The sequence below is a fragment of the Aplidium turbinatum genome, chromosome 11, assembly GCF_918807975.1.
Source record: "Aplidium turbinatum chromosome 11, kaAplTurb1.1, whole genome shotgun sequence".
NCBI classification, from domain to species: Eukaryota; Metazoa; Chordata; class Ascidiacea; order Aplousobranchia; family Polyclinidae; genus Aplidium; species Aplidium turbinatum.
Window position 1 is genome coordinate 7,283,302 of NC_137482.1, and position 13,158 is coordinate 7,296,459.

At 37.0% G+C, this 13,158-nt stretch overlaps 1 protein-coding gene across 1 annotated transcript; it reads right to left on the reverse strand.

The window, feature by feature from the left end:
• Nucleotides 1-307: 307 nt before the first annotated feature.
• LOC145779332 (dnaJ homolog subfamily A member 3, mitochondrial-like) lies at nt 308-9,354 on the reverse strand. Its single transcript, XM_082590894.1, has 11 exons — nt 9,012-9,354; nt 7,945-8,093; nt 7,005-7,088; nt 6,651-6,857; nt 6,286-6,438; nt 5,660-5,807; nt 4,784-4,848; nt 4,415-4,543; nt 3,979-4,094; nt 3,662-3,753; nt 308-558 (listed from the first exon to the last, which is right to left on the reverse strand). The coding sequence occupies exons 1-11, from the start codon at nt 9,175-9,177 to the stop codon at nt 527-529; spliced, it is 1,341 nt and encodes a 446-aa protein (XP_082447020.1). The 5' UTR covers nt 9,178-9,354; the 3' UTR covers nt 308-526.
• Between the last annotated feature and the right edge of the window lie 3,804 nt (nt 9,355-13,158).

Consider the following 13,158-nt stretch of genomic DNA (forward strand, 5'->3'; position numbering starts at 1 on the left):
GTTTTCCTTACAACTTCTGATTGATTCGATGCTTCATTGGTTTTGCAAAACTTTTTATGTTTTAAGTGCCTACCACCACCACACGGCACACAAAGCCGAATAAGAATATCTCCGCTCATGAGCCGTTTTAGCCATCATAAACTTTGGTCATATCATTCCACTAAACTTTGGCATAAACATCAGCTAGTGTTGAGTGTTCATTTGACAAAGTAAACGTTAAACGCGTTGTAAATCGAACGTAGACTTAATCGAAAGTACCTGCTACACTGGCTATTCTATTCATGCCAACAGAAATGAATAACAAAGGCAACAAAAATGGAATTTTATTTAGTCATGCAGGTGCAAAGAACATCACACCTTACTGACGAAGGCCTATACAAAGATAAAATAGGCTAGGCGACAGGAAAGGCGGGATAACAGAAAGTTTTGGTCAGATTGATGCAGATTATTTACATCTCTGAAGTGAACAAGATATTTTATACAGCAGCTTATTACTATAGTGGCAGATCATAAACAAGCCTCCTTTTTACTTCCCTTCTTTGGAGATTTTTTCAATTTCTGAAAGGTAAAAACAAAATGAATTTAGCGTAATTGTAGCTGTTAATCTTAAAATTTGTACTCGAAGTAGCCTAGTCTACAATGTCAAGAGATGCATACGTAGCCTAATAACGAAACGTTTCATTGAAATATCATGGACTTGCAAGTTAAACGTAAAGTAAAAAAATCCCAATAAAATAGTTTATCCTGGTTTACTGTTCTACGACTACCTTTTTCTTTCTGTCAACTTCTTATCGTCTCAAGTCCTGTGGCCTACCACATGCAAAGCAAGTCTCACAATCTTCCTCGAATGATTGACCGCATAGCTCAATATGTTGTTCAGAAGTAGGATAAAACGTTAATTCAAACTCAACAATTGAAACTAGCGGCACATGATAGCGCATGCTTAGAAAATACGTCACGAAATTATATTTTATGATAGATGATTCAACATTCTTGGAAAAATGATGGATTTTGAATCTTTGTAAGACTAATCAATTGGCAGTTTTTCGAACACACAGTTAAAATTCCCCTATTTCTAGAAACACAATATTGATGTTAGGAATAGATGCATTTCTGTTTCCTTTGTTACAGTGTTAAAGGGACCTAAGTATGACGTTTCAAAAATCCAAATCCTGAGTGTGCGCAGGATTTCCTTGTTGGTAAACTATTTTTTATTCTAGAATTAAAACTGTAATGGCCAGCATAGAATAATCCCATGTCTTGACTATGCAACAAAGTAACATTCTTACTAGTTTTTATCTCCATAACTCAAGAATTGAATTTGAAAGGCGAACCGCTAATGCAGTACCTTGTGCTCTGTAATAGGAATATAAAAACATAACTTGGTGCAAATCCTAACGTCATATAATTACCGACTCAGAACATACTGAAATTGTGTCGCCTCCATAAATCTGATAACCAGTAGGCCTACAGTTTGTTGAAGTACCTCTTGTTCACACCCTATCAATTAAATATCTGTAACCACTGCACTGCGAACTGCAGTACACTACTAACCGTGCCTGTGATAATCTCACTTAGAAATTGTCGACATTAATGTCAATCACAACATTCCAATTCTGCTTCAGATAAGTTGTTCACCACTAATTAATTATTCATGCCACAAGTAGGAATGAGCATTTTTGAATAGTTGAAGATTCGAATCTAATGTATTCTAGAAAAATTATATCGAATTCAATTCGATATATTTCTGCGAATGAAGACGAAGCGGACGTTAAATAAAATCAAGATTTTGTTTTGGGCACAAACTATGCCCATTAAAACGTAAAATAATTGCTGTGCAGTGCTTATAGGTTTCCAAACCTTTTCCTGTTAAACGATATGTCAATTTGATAATTGTTAGCTCTGTTAACTTATGTTGTGGAGACTCATGCAATGCAGCCGCTGTTCCAATAACCTTGCGATAAACAGCGCGACACCTATTGACAAGATTTCATTTTTGCTCCCGTTGATACAATGGTCTACAGATATTTAAACTAAGTAAAACAAAGCAACCGGTGTCGGTTTTTATTGATTAGTTGAATCCTTTTACATGGATCCTACAATTATTTATGATTAGCAATTTCCAAAACACCGAGAAGCCAGAACTGAGGTTAAGAGTCTGCAGAAACCTTTTGTTACTATCGTTTTTTATACTGCTTTACTGTATGCAAATGTTGAAACAATATAAAAAACGAGTTTTGCTCCCAATGCGTCACGCAAGAAAAATGCGGGTTAACTTTGGTGTTAAAGTATTATGCATCCAAACGATCATCGTACCTACGGCTTTCGCACTGTTGGATGCGGATCAGACAAACCAAATACTATACAGTAGGTTATGTTACTTCCTTCGAAATTAACATATTTTTACTGCCGCGAAATCTTTGCCGACGTGAAATGACGTCGGCAATTGCCAAATAAAAATTTTGAATACATTTATTTGATGTAATTCAAACTAGCCTACATTTTCAAATTTAATGATTTCTTGGCGATTCTAAACTTTGTGCGCTTAGCAATTTGCAAAGCTGAAGAGACAAAACAATACTTTTTGGAAAGTAGTATTCACTGCAGTCAGCAAAGAGCTGCTTCAAGCGATCAATGTTTTGATTTTTGAGTGCACAAGTGTTCCTATAACCAAACATTCCGTGATCGTTGGAGTACATCTCAAACTTTAGGGACGCATAAAACAATGACGTAAAGTTATCTAGTCAAGCCAACAATAGCAATTGGCGTCATTTATGCAGTTAACATTTGCGAATATTTTTGCTTGAAAGAACGTCATGGTGATAGGGGAGTCTTACAGAGAAATATCGAAAACATTCGAATTCATATGAAATGATTATCTCCAATTGACTGAAAATGAAGAAAGTGATCATTCTTTGAGGAGATCTGTGTGCTACTCTCAAAATTTTAATCTTAAGAATTAGCCAAAAAAATGCAAAATTACATCAACTAAACGCAATAAAATTGTTGAGTTAAGAATTCCAGGTCAGAAAGCGCCGAAATCCCGGGCACATACTCGCAACTCCTAAACAAGATAATCACAGTTTTGCGTGGAAAACCTCAAAACTGGCAACTGCGATGCTAATCAGCGAGTTTGTGCTTGTGTAACGCACTTGTTGGGTTGCTCGCATGCTTTCCATCGATGATGAATAACGTAAAGTATGACGTGAAAAAAATAAGAATTATTCGAATAGTTTAGGATTCGAAGTCACTCTTCTAAATTGCCTATCCCTAGCCACATGGGTTATCGACCACCACTTTTACCAGTCAAAGAACCTAAAAATGTTGCAAAAAGCCTCTTTGGGAACTCCACAACAACTGCAACAGATATAAGTCAAAACTGTTGGTGAGGTAGGCCTAAACTAAAATAATCGATTGCAAATCAACAAAAGTTCATAGGCTAACCTGGCCTGGCAGTGACGACTGGTCTGATTGGTGATTAAATCGTTATCTTCTTCTATTTTCCTTTTCTCAGCGAATAATATCAGTTATAAAATCTACTGTCTACACTTTCAAATATATTTGTCGCATTGCTTGAACTTTTGTCTTATATTTCACTGAAAAAATGCTGTTTGATTCTATTAAAAGTAATGAAATGTAAAACTGAAATGCGGTCACTGACTTTTAGGATGATAACCATTGACTGTTCCACTCAATTCGTCGTCCTCTTCAGTAAATTCCAAAAGTAGTTCTTTTTGACGATTTGACAACGTCCTGTAGAAAACAAGACTTTTGGTTCGAACAGCTCTACCCACTACAACCAATAGCAAGTGTTAAATAAGATTGGACCATGACCTACGATTGGACACATTTTACAAGTAAAAATCTACCATTGTGTAATTGGATTGGATTTTTTGTAAATTTTACAAATAAAACAGTGGGTTCTTTTCAATTCGAAACTTTTCCAGTGATCACAAATTTCAATGTACGATGACTCACGTTGGCGGGGTTACTTTAACATGGACAAAATGATCACCAAATCCATGACTATTCACTTTCTTTATTCCTTTTCCCTTCAGCTGGAACGTTCTGTGGGATCCCGTGCCAGGTGGAATCTGCGAGGAACCACAGTCATAATTTAGGGTCATTAAAAGACTTTTATCAATACATTAAACCGATGTGGTTTTTGACACAAAAAAGTACAGTGCCTACAACACAAGACGTACGAATACACTTTGTCGAAATAGCTTTTAAAAGCATAAAGATTGTCAAAACAGGGATGGTTCAAATCAAGAAACCGTGTTTTCAAGAAAAAAAAATTTTTTTGCCATACCTTGATTTATCCCTGGTGGATATAGATCAAATAGATGAGAAAACAATGAGGCAAACACTCATGTTCACATTCAACTCCTTTGATGTGAAAACCAACACTTACCTCGAGAATCGTTTCTTCGCGAAGACCTGTAACCCTGACTGTGCCACCTAGTCCTGCCTGAGCAATGGTTATTGATACATCAGAATGCAAATCCGCGCCTTGGCGTCTGAACAAACGACTGCTCGCCACCTGGATAAAAACTAGTTTAAAAATAACCCAGCCAGCAAATCCAGACGTTTAATCAATGTAAAAAAAGACTGATTTGCTGGTTGGAAATCATCGTTGTATTTTAAGCACAAGCTAAAACGCATGAAATACTAACAAAGGGTTGGATTTTGATCTTGAAATAAAACTGCGAGTGACAAAAACTTATGGACTTAAAATACAGTTTTGCTGTTGCATATAAGTCTAATGTACAGTTTTTCTCACCCTAAATGTTATGAACACTTCTCGTGTACCAACTTGCATGCGGACCGTCTGCCGATCTTCCACGCCTGAAACAAACGCAAATTCAACACAAGAGATACAAGGCAATGTGTGTGATAAAAGCCTCCAAGGTTGGCCAAAGGCTTTTCTGTCATGGACCCCTTATAAAAGTGGAGGTTGAAAAACCAGCGTCAACAACCGCTGCATCCTCTTGAGTTAGGGCGAAAGGCGAAAGGATTTTTGGCGAAAGGCGAAAGGAAAAGCTTAGAGAGGCGAAAGCCTGAGGATTTTTGATGAGCTGGAAAATGGTTTCTGATGAGCTGGAGAAAGAGGTGATGAGCGGATTGTTCATCTCAACTTCATCCTTCCTTATAGTGCTGAAAACGTCTCGTTTGCTTTTGGACAGGGGAGGAGAGTGTTCCGGAGGCTTAACTTGGGTTTGTAATTTGTGCCAACGTTGTTTTTTCGTTGTCTCGCGTTTGTTTTTAAGGACGTGGGCCACGTGGCTTTACTGCGAACGACTGGCGTTTTCACTCGATAATTGCTTCTGCTGCCTGCCAAAGACCAAAAGTCACCTACATCTTTGTGTTGAAAATTCAGCAATTACGTTAACAACGTTAAGCAAGAGGATTACAAGGCGCCTTCCCAGACATTTGTGCCTTTAGTTTTTTGAGTATATGGCCGTATTGAAGTCCTTAAGTGTGTGAAAAAAATCAGGTTCTTATCCCCATTTGCAGACTCAAATAAATAACGGATCGCAAGTTCCGTGTTTTGCAGTAAAGCAGCAAAGAAGGGATTGTGGGAAGGCATCAAGCCCCTACTCATCAAGAATCAGGGAGGCTAAATCAAAAACAAATAAAAAAGTTGTAATTATAATACCTGCTGGAATAGGAACAGTCACGGATTTCTTTTGCTTCACTTGTCCATTGCCATTGCACATGACGCAAGGGAATGTGATAAGTTTGCCGGTTCCTCCACATTTCCTACAAGTGGCACGCATGACAAATGGTCCTGTGGAGACTTGCTCCTGAGTGAAATTTAGAAGTTTCGTTTTAGTACAAAACCTAATTTAAAATGTCAGTTATGTAAAAACCAACAGACTCTGATCTATTGCATTACTTTTTTGCCAACTGACCATCAAAAACAGCGATAGATTTGAAGGTGCACAATGGCAAAATGGCAGAACCTTCTAGAAGCAAAGTATTTGTAATTCAGTTAACAACCAAGGTTCTTGGTCATACACAAACACAATTACACAGCAATCAGACTTTTTGTAAAAAGCAGAAGTTGTAGAACACAAACACACTCAATGAGCATATACATATAAATGTGCATGATATTTATCATGACGCTGAGAGTCCGTTGTCACACGTAAAACCTTGCTTTTTTACGCTGATGTCATCAACAAAATTTCTTTGCAGTCAATGTGCTAAAGTGAACAGAAACAAACATACCAAAACCTTGCTGTGTAGGAGTTAATAACTGAATAGTCACTCAAAACTTACTGTTCCGCTTCCTCCACAATAACCACATTTGGACACTTTACTTCCGGGCTCATTTCCCTTCCCCATACACCGCTGACAGCTGTCCATTACATCCAATTGCAAGGTTTTATTGACACCTTTGGCAGCATCATCAAAGGTTAAATCTAAAAAAACCTTTAAAACAAAAAATGTTTTCAAACATGTCCACCAACATCAGTCATATTTTCATGCACCTGTAAAGATATGTCAACTAATTAAGTATTATATAGTAGTGCAGCATCCACTAGTAGTCCTGATTCTAAGCCAAGAACACCAAGCAAGAAGATTTTATTACTCAAGACAAAAACAAAGTAGAATTACACACTCATTACCGGTAAAGTTGTTACCTCCAATGGAGAAAATTCACGAAATTCTTGATATGTGTTTTGTCCGCCAGTGGAAAACTCTTCAAAAATTTTTTTAAAAAGATCTTCAGGATCCATTTGTCCAGAGAAGCCCTGTCCAGACCACTGTCTCCCTCCACCTTGCTGCTGAGCTTGATAATTTACGCCAAGTACATCATACTGTTGTCGTCTTGCTTCGTCACCCAAGACCTAAAATACCTTTACTTGATTGATGAAGTAAAAATGTGTAAAGCAATGTCTTTGCAATAGCAACAGAATATAGCCTATAAACGTTATGTATGTTACTTGTGTATAAGTAAATTATACACAAATAATTTCGCACCATAATTACCATACCTCATAAGCCTCAGCAACATTAGCAAATTTCATCGCAGCATTTTTATCTCCTTTGTTTGTATCAGGATGAAACTTTTTGGCTAACTGCAATAAACAATAGGAAGTGGCTATTTTTCCACAATCAAGTGTTGCCAGAGTTAGGATTAAAGTTAGGAAGGGTTAAGGTAAGGGTTAGAGTTAGGAATAAAATTAGGGTTTTGATCTTTGCCCGGGAATTAAATTTTTTCCAAAATACAAGTTTTTGTTTTACATAGCTTAACTTTTCTCAAATTAGGGCAGAATTTCTTATCTGGCAACACTATTCAGGCTATTATTACACTATATAGTGTAAATATAGCCATAGCCTAAAAAATATGTCTATAAAACAACTTTATGTCATCTAGCTGCATGTTAATCTAACACTAAACACTGCTGTAACAAAGTAATTTCTTCAGTCTTCACATTGAAAACTGGAATATTATAATGCCTTGATGCATGTAATAAAAGCACAACATATGTGATGCAATAGATTCTATCAAATGTAAATTGTAGTACAAGGTTAAGCCTACTTAAGATGGCAGAGGCTATAGTCAAGGTAAGTCACTAAGGCATGATAAGTGTATCCTTAGGCAAGTCGTATAGTCAAGCATGCACCGACAAACATTATGCTTCAGTGACTAGGGAACCATAGCTTCAGGAACTACGTCTACCATGCATGGTAAGAATAGCACCTGCTCAATAACAAATACTGACTTGACCTGCAAAGATAAACACTTACACATATAAGAATCTGAAGCAAACATTGGCACAAAAAAATTGTATTGCAGAAAATGATTACAAATCAATACGCAGCAAAATATATAACCTGGTATAATACTATTAAATTTATGTCGACAACAACAAAAACATATTATAATGTCAAGAAACAACAAAGCTAAATTGTATCAAACAATCTTAACACCTGATAGTAAGCTTTCTTGATATCTTTTTGGGAAGCATTTTTAGATACTCCTAAAATTTTATAAAAATCTTTCGATGACATATGCTGATTGGATAAGTGATAAGACCGACATGACAGGTTTCGCAATAGAGCTTGCAGTAATCTTGAATCTAAATAAAAAATGATAATAAACATATATTTCATAAATTAATGTGATTTACTGTTTAGAATTTAAGATACTTGTGCAGTACACTTCTTGCACATACTTTACATTTAAAAATCTTGCACTTTGTTCACCTACCAAAATTTCCCTTAGTGAGTTGTTGTTCGACAAAAAGAGATGATGCTATGTTTCTCAAACCAAATTCCACGTAATTTTTGCTGCATAACTGTTTTCTCTAGTTCACTCAGTTGAATTTTGCTTTAGTGTAACTATTTACTGGATTAGGTTGAAGAAATGAATGCACAATTTTTTGTTTTGGAAATACGTTTCAGGACGTGGTCGTGATATCTTGCTTGAGCTACAGCGGTTATGGTAGCTAAAGCCTCTGCCATATAAATAAGTGTTGATGCAGCTCATACTTTGACGTCCTTAAAGATTTTGTCAATCTTTTTCAATGAATAGCCAATAGAATAGTGAAAAACTTGGGTGCTGCTTCACTGACCACCATGACAATGCGCATCCTCAGAGCAAATAACGTACAAAATAAAATTTACTAAGTTATATAACTGCAGTGGATAACTTTGTAAATTTTATTTTGTATGTTATTCGTTTTGAGGATGCGCATTGTCATGATGCGCCAAGTGTCAGTGAAGCAATACATGAGCCTGTTTGTCATTGCTTTTACTTTCATCAGATGAATGTTGCAAATACTGTAGTGTTAAAACCAATAGGTTATCCCAAAAATGCTAATGACAACAAACAAAACTGACATTGAGTACTAAATAATAATTTCTTTTACGCCAATAGGGTGAAAAATTCAGCCAAATGTCACAGTTCTTCCTAGTTGTGCTTTGTAAGAGACTGAACCCTTGGCATGAATGTTTCTCCTGGTCTTCCTTGATTTTGTTTGCGTTTGAGTACTTACCAGAATGAAAATGGGGTTTTGTAGACAAAGATTTTCTTACATTCCACATAGAAGAGTAAAAATTGTTTGTTTTGTGTACATATAAACTTTGGAACTGACTGGCTTCATAAAAGTTTAAAAATTTTGTGCAATTCACAACCAAACGATGTGTTCCTCTCAATGCCATATTTATTGCAGTCACAAATACATGAGATGCGATTAAGCGTCAGGAACCAGTCGGCACTGTGTCAAATAACTAGGTATAGTGACTTAATTCGAAGGATTGCTATTGACAGATTTGACAATTATTGGCAATGTTTGGTTGTGAAAACGAGGTGTCTGCAAACAGCATAGACATGGCAAACAGTCAGTGCAAAACAATGTTGCCAGACAACAACGAACGCATTTCCCAACAGGGACACGAAATTCCTCAAACATAATCTATTGTTATCAGCAATATTTCACTACATACAACTTTCCATCTCTTTTTGGTTGAGAGTGCTCTAAGCAAAAACGTTAACCTGGTGCATTTTTTAAGTTCAAAAAGTGAAGTTGGAAGCTTTAACTTTTGAATTCACAAACATTCCAAAAAAAAATTTGTAGGCCCATGGTTGTTTCATAAATTAATTGATTCTTTACCCTAGGATTGGGAAAGCTTCTTTGAGAGCTTAATCCTGGCAGTTTCGTATACTTGTAAAGGCTTTGAACCACTAACGCAGGCCTGGTCACTAAAATTGACAGAGTGAAGTTTCTGATTGTTGAAGTGTTGTAACTTGGGATTTATTCCATTCATTAGGTGCCGCTGCATAGAGAGCAGTCCTTAACGTGGGTTGCTCAAGCTGGCTCAAGCGCACTCCCGAGAGTCTAACCAGCGCAGCTTGATCTTGAAGCTTCTTCGATTACGAAGTCATCTAACAAAAGATATGAAATATTAGATATGTATTATTTTTTGTTGTGATGGTCGGAAATAAAAACAACTGAACTGAAAGAAAGTTGTATGATCGACAACGTTTTTTTTCAACTCCTTTCACAAAGATAAAAAAATTTCACTATTTGCAATATGTCCACACTCCACAGAATTCCTTCATCTTCTTAGTTCTGATAGATCTGATGACCTGAAACTTGATCATCTGAGACTGAGAATTTTGGGTAGCAGAAAGGGAAAGGGAGAAAATCTTTTATTTCGTCTGTTACCAGAATAGTATAGTAGAATAAAATAGCACCATTGCAATCTAGGTACTACAACAGACAGGAAGCGGTGAAAGACTACGGTATATCAATGCTTTTTCTCTTGTTATGACTTCCTTGTTGGTACGGTAGGCCTATTCTATTTCGTTTTTTTTTTTTTAATATTGCTCCGTATGTTATCATGAAGGTGAAAAAGCACTACTGTGCTTTCAACACCATTATTATTATTATCAATCATGGAGTCCGTGGCTTTCCTGTTCTTTATGTGACAAATGTTAAGCATCGGCAAATTACAACAAGATACCTGTGGGCTGATGTTCAGTAAAAATGAAAGAAAAGAAGTCAAGTGCTGCTGCGATGCTCAAGTGAAGTCCTGTTGTCTTATTCAAATATAAACTTTATTTTGGGTGTTTAAAAATAATAGAGAAAAAAGAAAACTTTTGAAATCAATAAACTCTTGTAGCAAGGGCGTTTAAACTTCAGTGCAACCAATAAGAGTTCAAGCCAATAACTAATACAAGCAAAACATTTTCAGTACAGTATTACAAAAATAACCATAATTTAAAAAAGGTACCGGTATAGGCCTATTATTCTGTCATGAAAGAAATGGCTGAATGACTCTCAGTGTGACCTGTTAGGCTGCAAGAAACTAGCTCTTAATGTAACATGTAAATTGAGAAAGAAATTAAATAGAATGTAAATGGGAAATAATTGAGTAGCCTACATATAAGCGAATAGCACATTAGGTCAATAAGGTTTTCTTCAGATGAAATTTAACGAAACAACCTAATTCGTACCATGAACAATTCGTACCGTCAGTTCGTACCTTGAAAAGATCGAGAGAAAAAATTATATAAGCCGAAGTCGCTGATTGCAGTTTCCGCAAACATTTTATAATTTTCTGCAAACAAACAAAAACTCTTAAAATCATTTAAGAAATTTTAAAATGTTTGCGGAAACTCCGATCAACCCTAACCCCTAATCCTTTTAAAATGTTTGTGGAAACTCAGATCAACCCTAACCCTTTTAAAATGTTTGCAGAAACTGCAATCAGCGACTTCGGCAAACTCTTAGGATCATTACCGGAAATTTTAAAATGTTTGCATTACCGAAAATTTTTAAATGTTTGTGGAAAAACGGAAACTGAGATCAGCAATGTTCTATTTTTTTCTCTCGATCTTTTCAGTTTGTTTGTTTGCAGATACCGATACTCAGATACCCTAATCCTTTTTAAATGTTTGCGGAAACTGCGATCAGCGACTACGGCTTTTTTTAATTTTTTCTCTCGATCTTTTCAAGACTGTACGAACTGACGGTACAAATTATTCATGGTATGAATTAGGTTGCACCCAAATTTAACAAATCAAATCCAAGTGACGTATAGTTAGGCTACAAAGTTTGCCCCCAAAATAACAATTTATGACGATTTAAATGCAACTGTCACTCTTTCACTTGTCCCTGTTTTACTGCTTGCCAGATGTTTCGTCCCTGAGATCTTTCGTTTCGGCCCTAGTTTTCTAGATGTTTCGTCCTTGAGATCTTTCGTCCCAACGTTTCGACCCTTAAGCTTTGGCGAGCGACCAACGGTAGCTTCGCGGGCTTACGAGTGAACGCCTCTAAGTCGTATTCCTTCCTGACAAGCGACGATTTGTTCACGCCCGGTCTGAAGCGGGCAATCGTCTTTTTTTCGGCGAAGCTGCAGAGAGGCTGCTCAGGTCGGTCGCGGCCAAGGTGTCGAGGTAGGGCGCCGAATGATCTGCGGACAACCTAGTTGAAAACCGGGGTGTCGTGATCGCTAGAACAGTATTTCGACTGCGATTTGTTGAGAGTAAGCCTTTTGGTCTGCGATTCGTCTTGTCATGAAATGACAAGGGCACCGTCGCGTGGTTGGGGCGTTCGTGCGGTTGCTCGGGTTAGCTACAGTCTAAAGTACAGCTACAGCTAGGCCTACATGCCGACTTTTCATCCAATTCAAGTTTCACTTTGAATAAAACTTTTTTTCGGTTGCGGTGTTTTGCAACTCTCAATCTCGCACGCTTGCCAGATGTTTCGTCCCTGAGATCTTTCGGCAGTGTTTTTCCACTCTCAATCTCGCACTTTCCACCAAAGTAGCCGATGTTTTGTAGGGCCGAAACGTTGGAACAAAAGATCTCAGGGACGTAACATCTGGAACCCGTTCTACTGACACTGCAAAAAGTAACCAAGGGGTTGCAAGACAGCGTTTGGCTGAGCTCAGTTTGTTTGTATAATGTATATTGTATATGTGTTTCCCTATTAACACGAAAACAATGAATGCCATAACAGAGCAGGGATTTACAAAAAAAGCACAATTGTTTGCAGTCTTTATGAGACAATGTATTGTTAGCATCTCTTCATCAGCAATAATAAAGTAGAATTTGCGTGTGTCACAACCACAGTGCAAATTATGCTGCTTGCACTGTGCATGACAAGGACAAGCACCTGCGTAACTATAGATGCAACTAACTGATTGGCTTCATAAAGGTTCTCTGAGATAGTCTGTGCAGTTTTTTTTTTAATTGTGTTTGGTCAATGGTTAGCCCAATAGCCCATGTAGAAGCAGTCACTAGTCAGCGCTCAACGTGTAAACTCTAATTGTTGTAACTCAACAAGGAAAGTTGTCCACCCTTCTGTTTAATTCGAAACAATTTAAGTATGTGGTATTAATACTAATCAAACACCCTAAAAGTGGATACTCACAGTTTAGCCATAATGTTATATTTAATTTTTTTTATAAGTTTGTGCTTTAGGAAAAGGCATTCATTATTCGAGGCCTCCTGGTGTGCTGTCTTGTTCGCATATATATGTTTTTCTTGTTCGTTGTTTTGTCTACATTGCTGTTTTTGTGCACCTAAATAAACTTTCTGACTTCTCATATATATTTTATCATATAACTGCAGACAGTGCACACCGTTTCGGCTTTCTGGACTCCTCAGTAAGTAGGTCTACACTGGTATGGCCA

What these genes read in the sequence shown, in the direction of transcription:
- LOC145779332 (XM_082590894.1), bottom strand. Translation starts at nt 9,177, where the DNA reads ATGGCATTGAGAGGAACACATCGTTTGGTTGTGAATTGCACAAAATTT. An exon ending in GCGAAGAAACGATTCTCGAG is followed by an intron (nt 4,095 to 4,414) that starts GTAAGTGTTGGT and finishes GGTTCCTCGCAG; the next exon opens with ATTCCACCTGGCACGGGATC. An exon ending in CAATGGTTATCATCCTAAAA is followed by an intron (nt 559 to 3,661) that starts GTCAGTGACCGC and finishes TTTACCTTTCAG; the next exon opens with AAATTGAAAAAATCTCCAAA.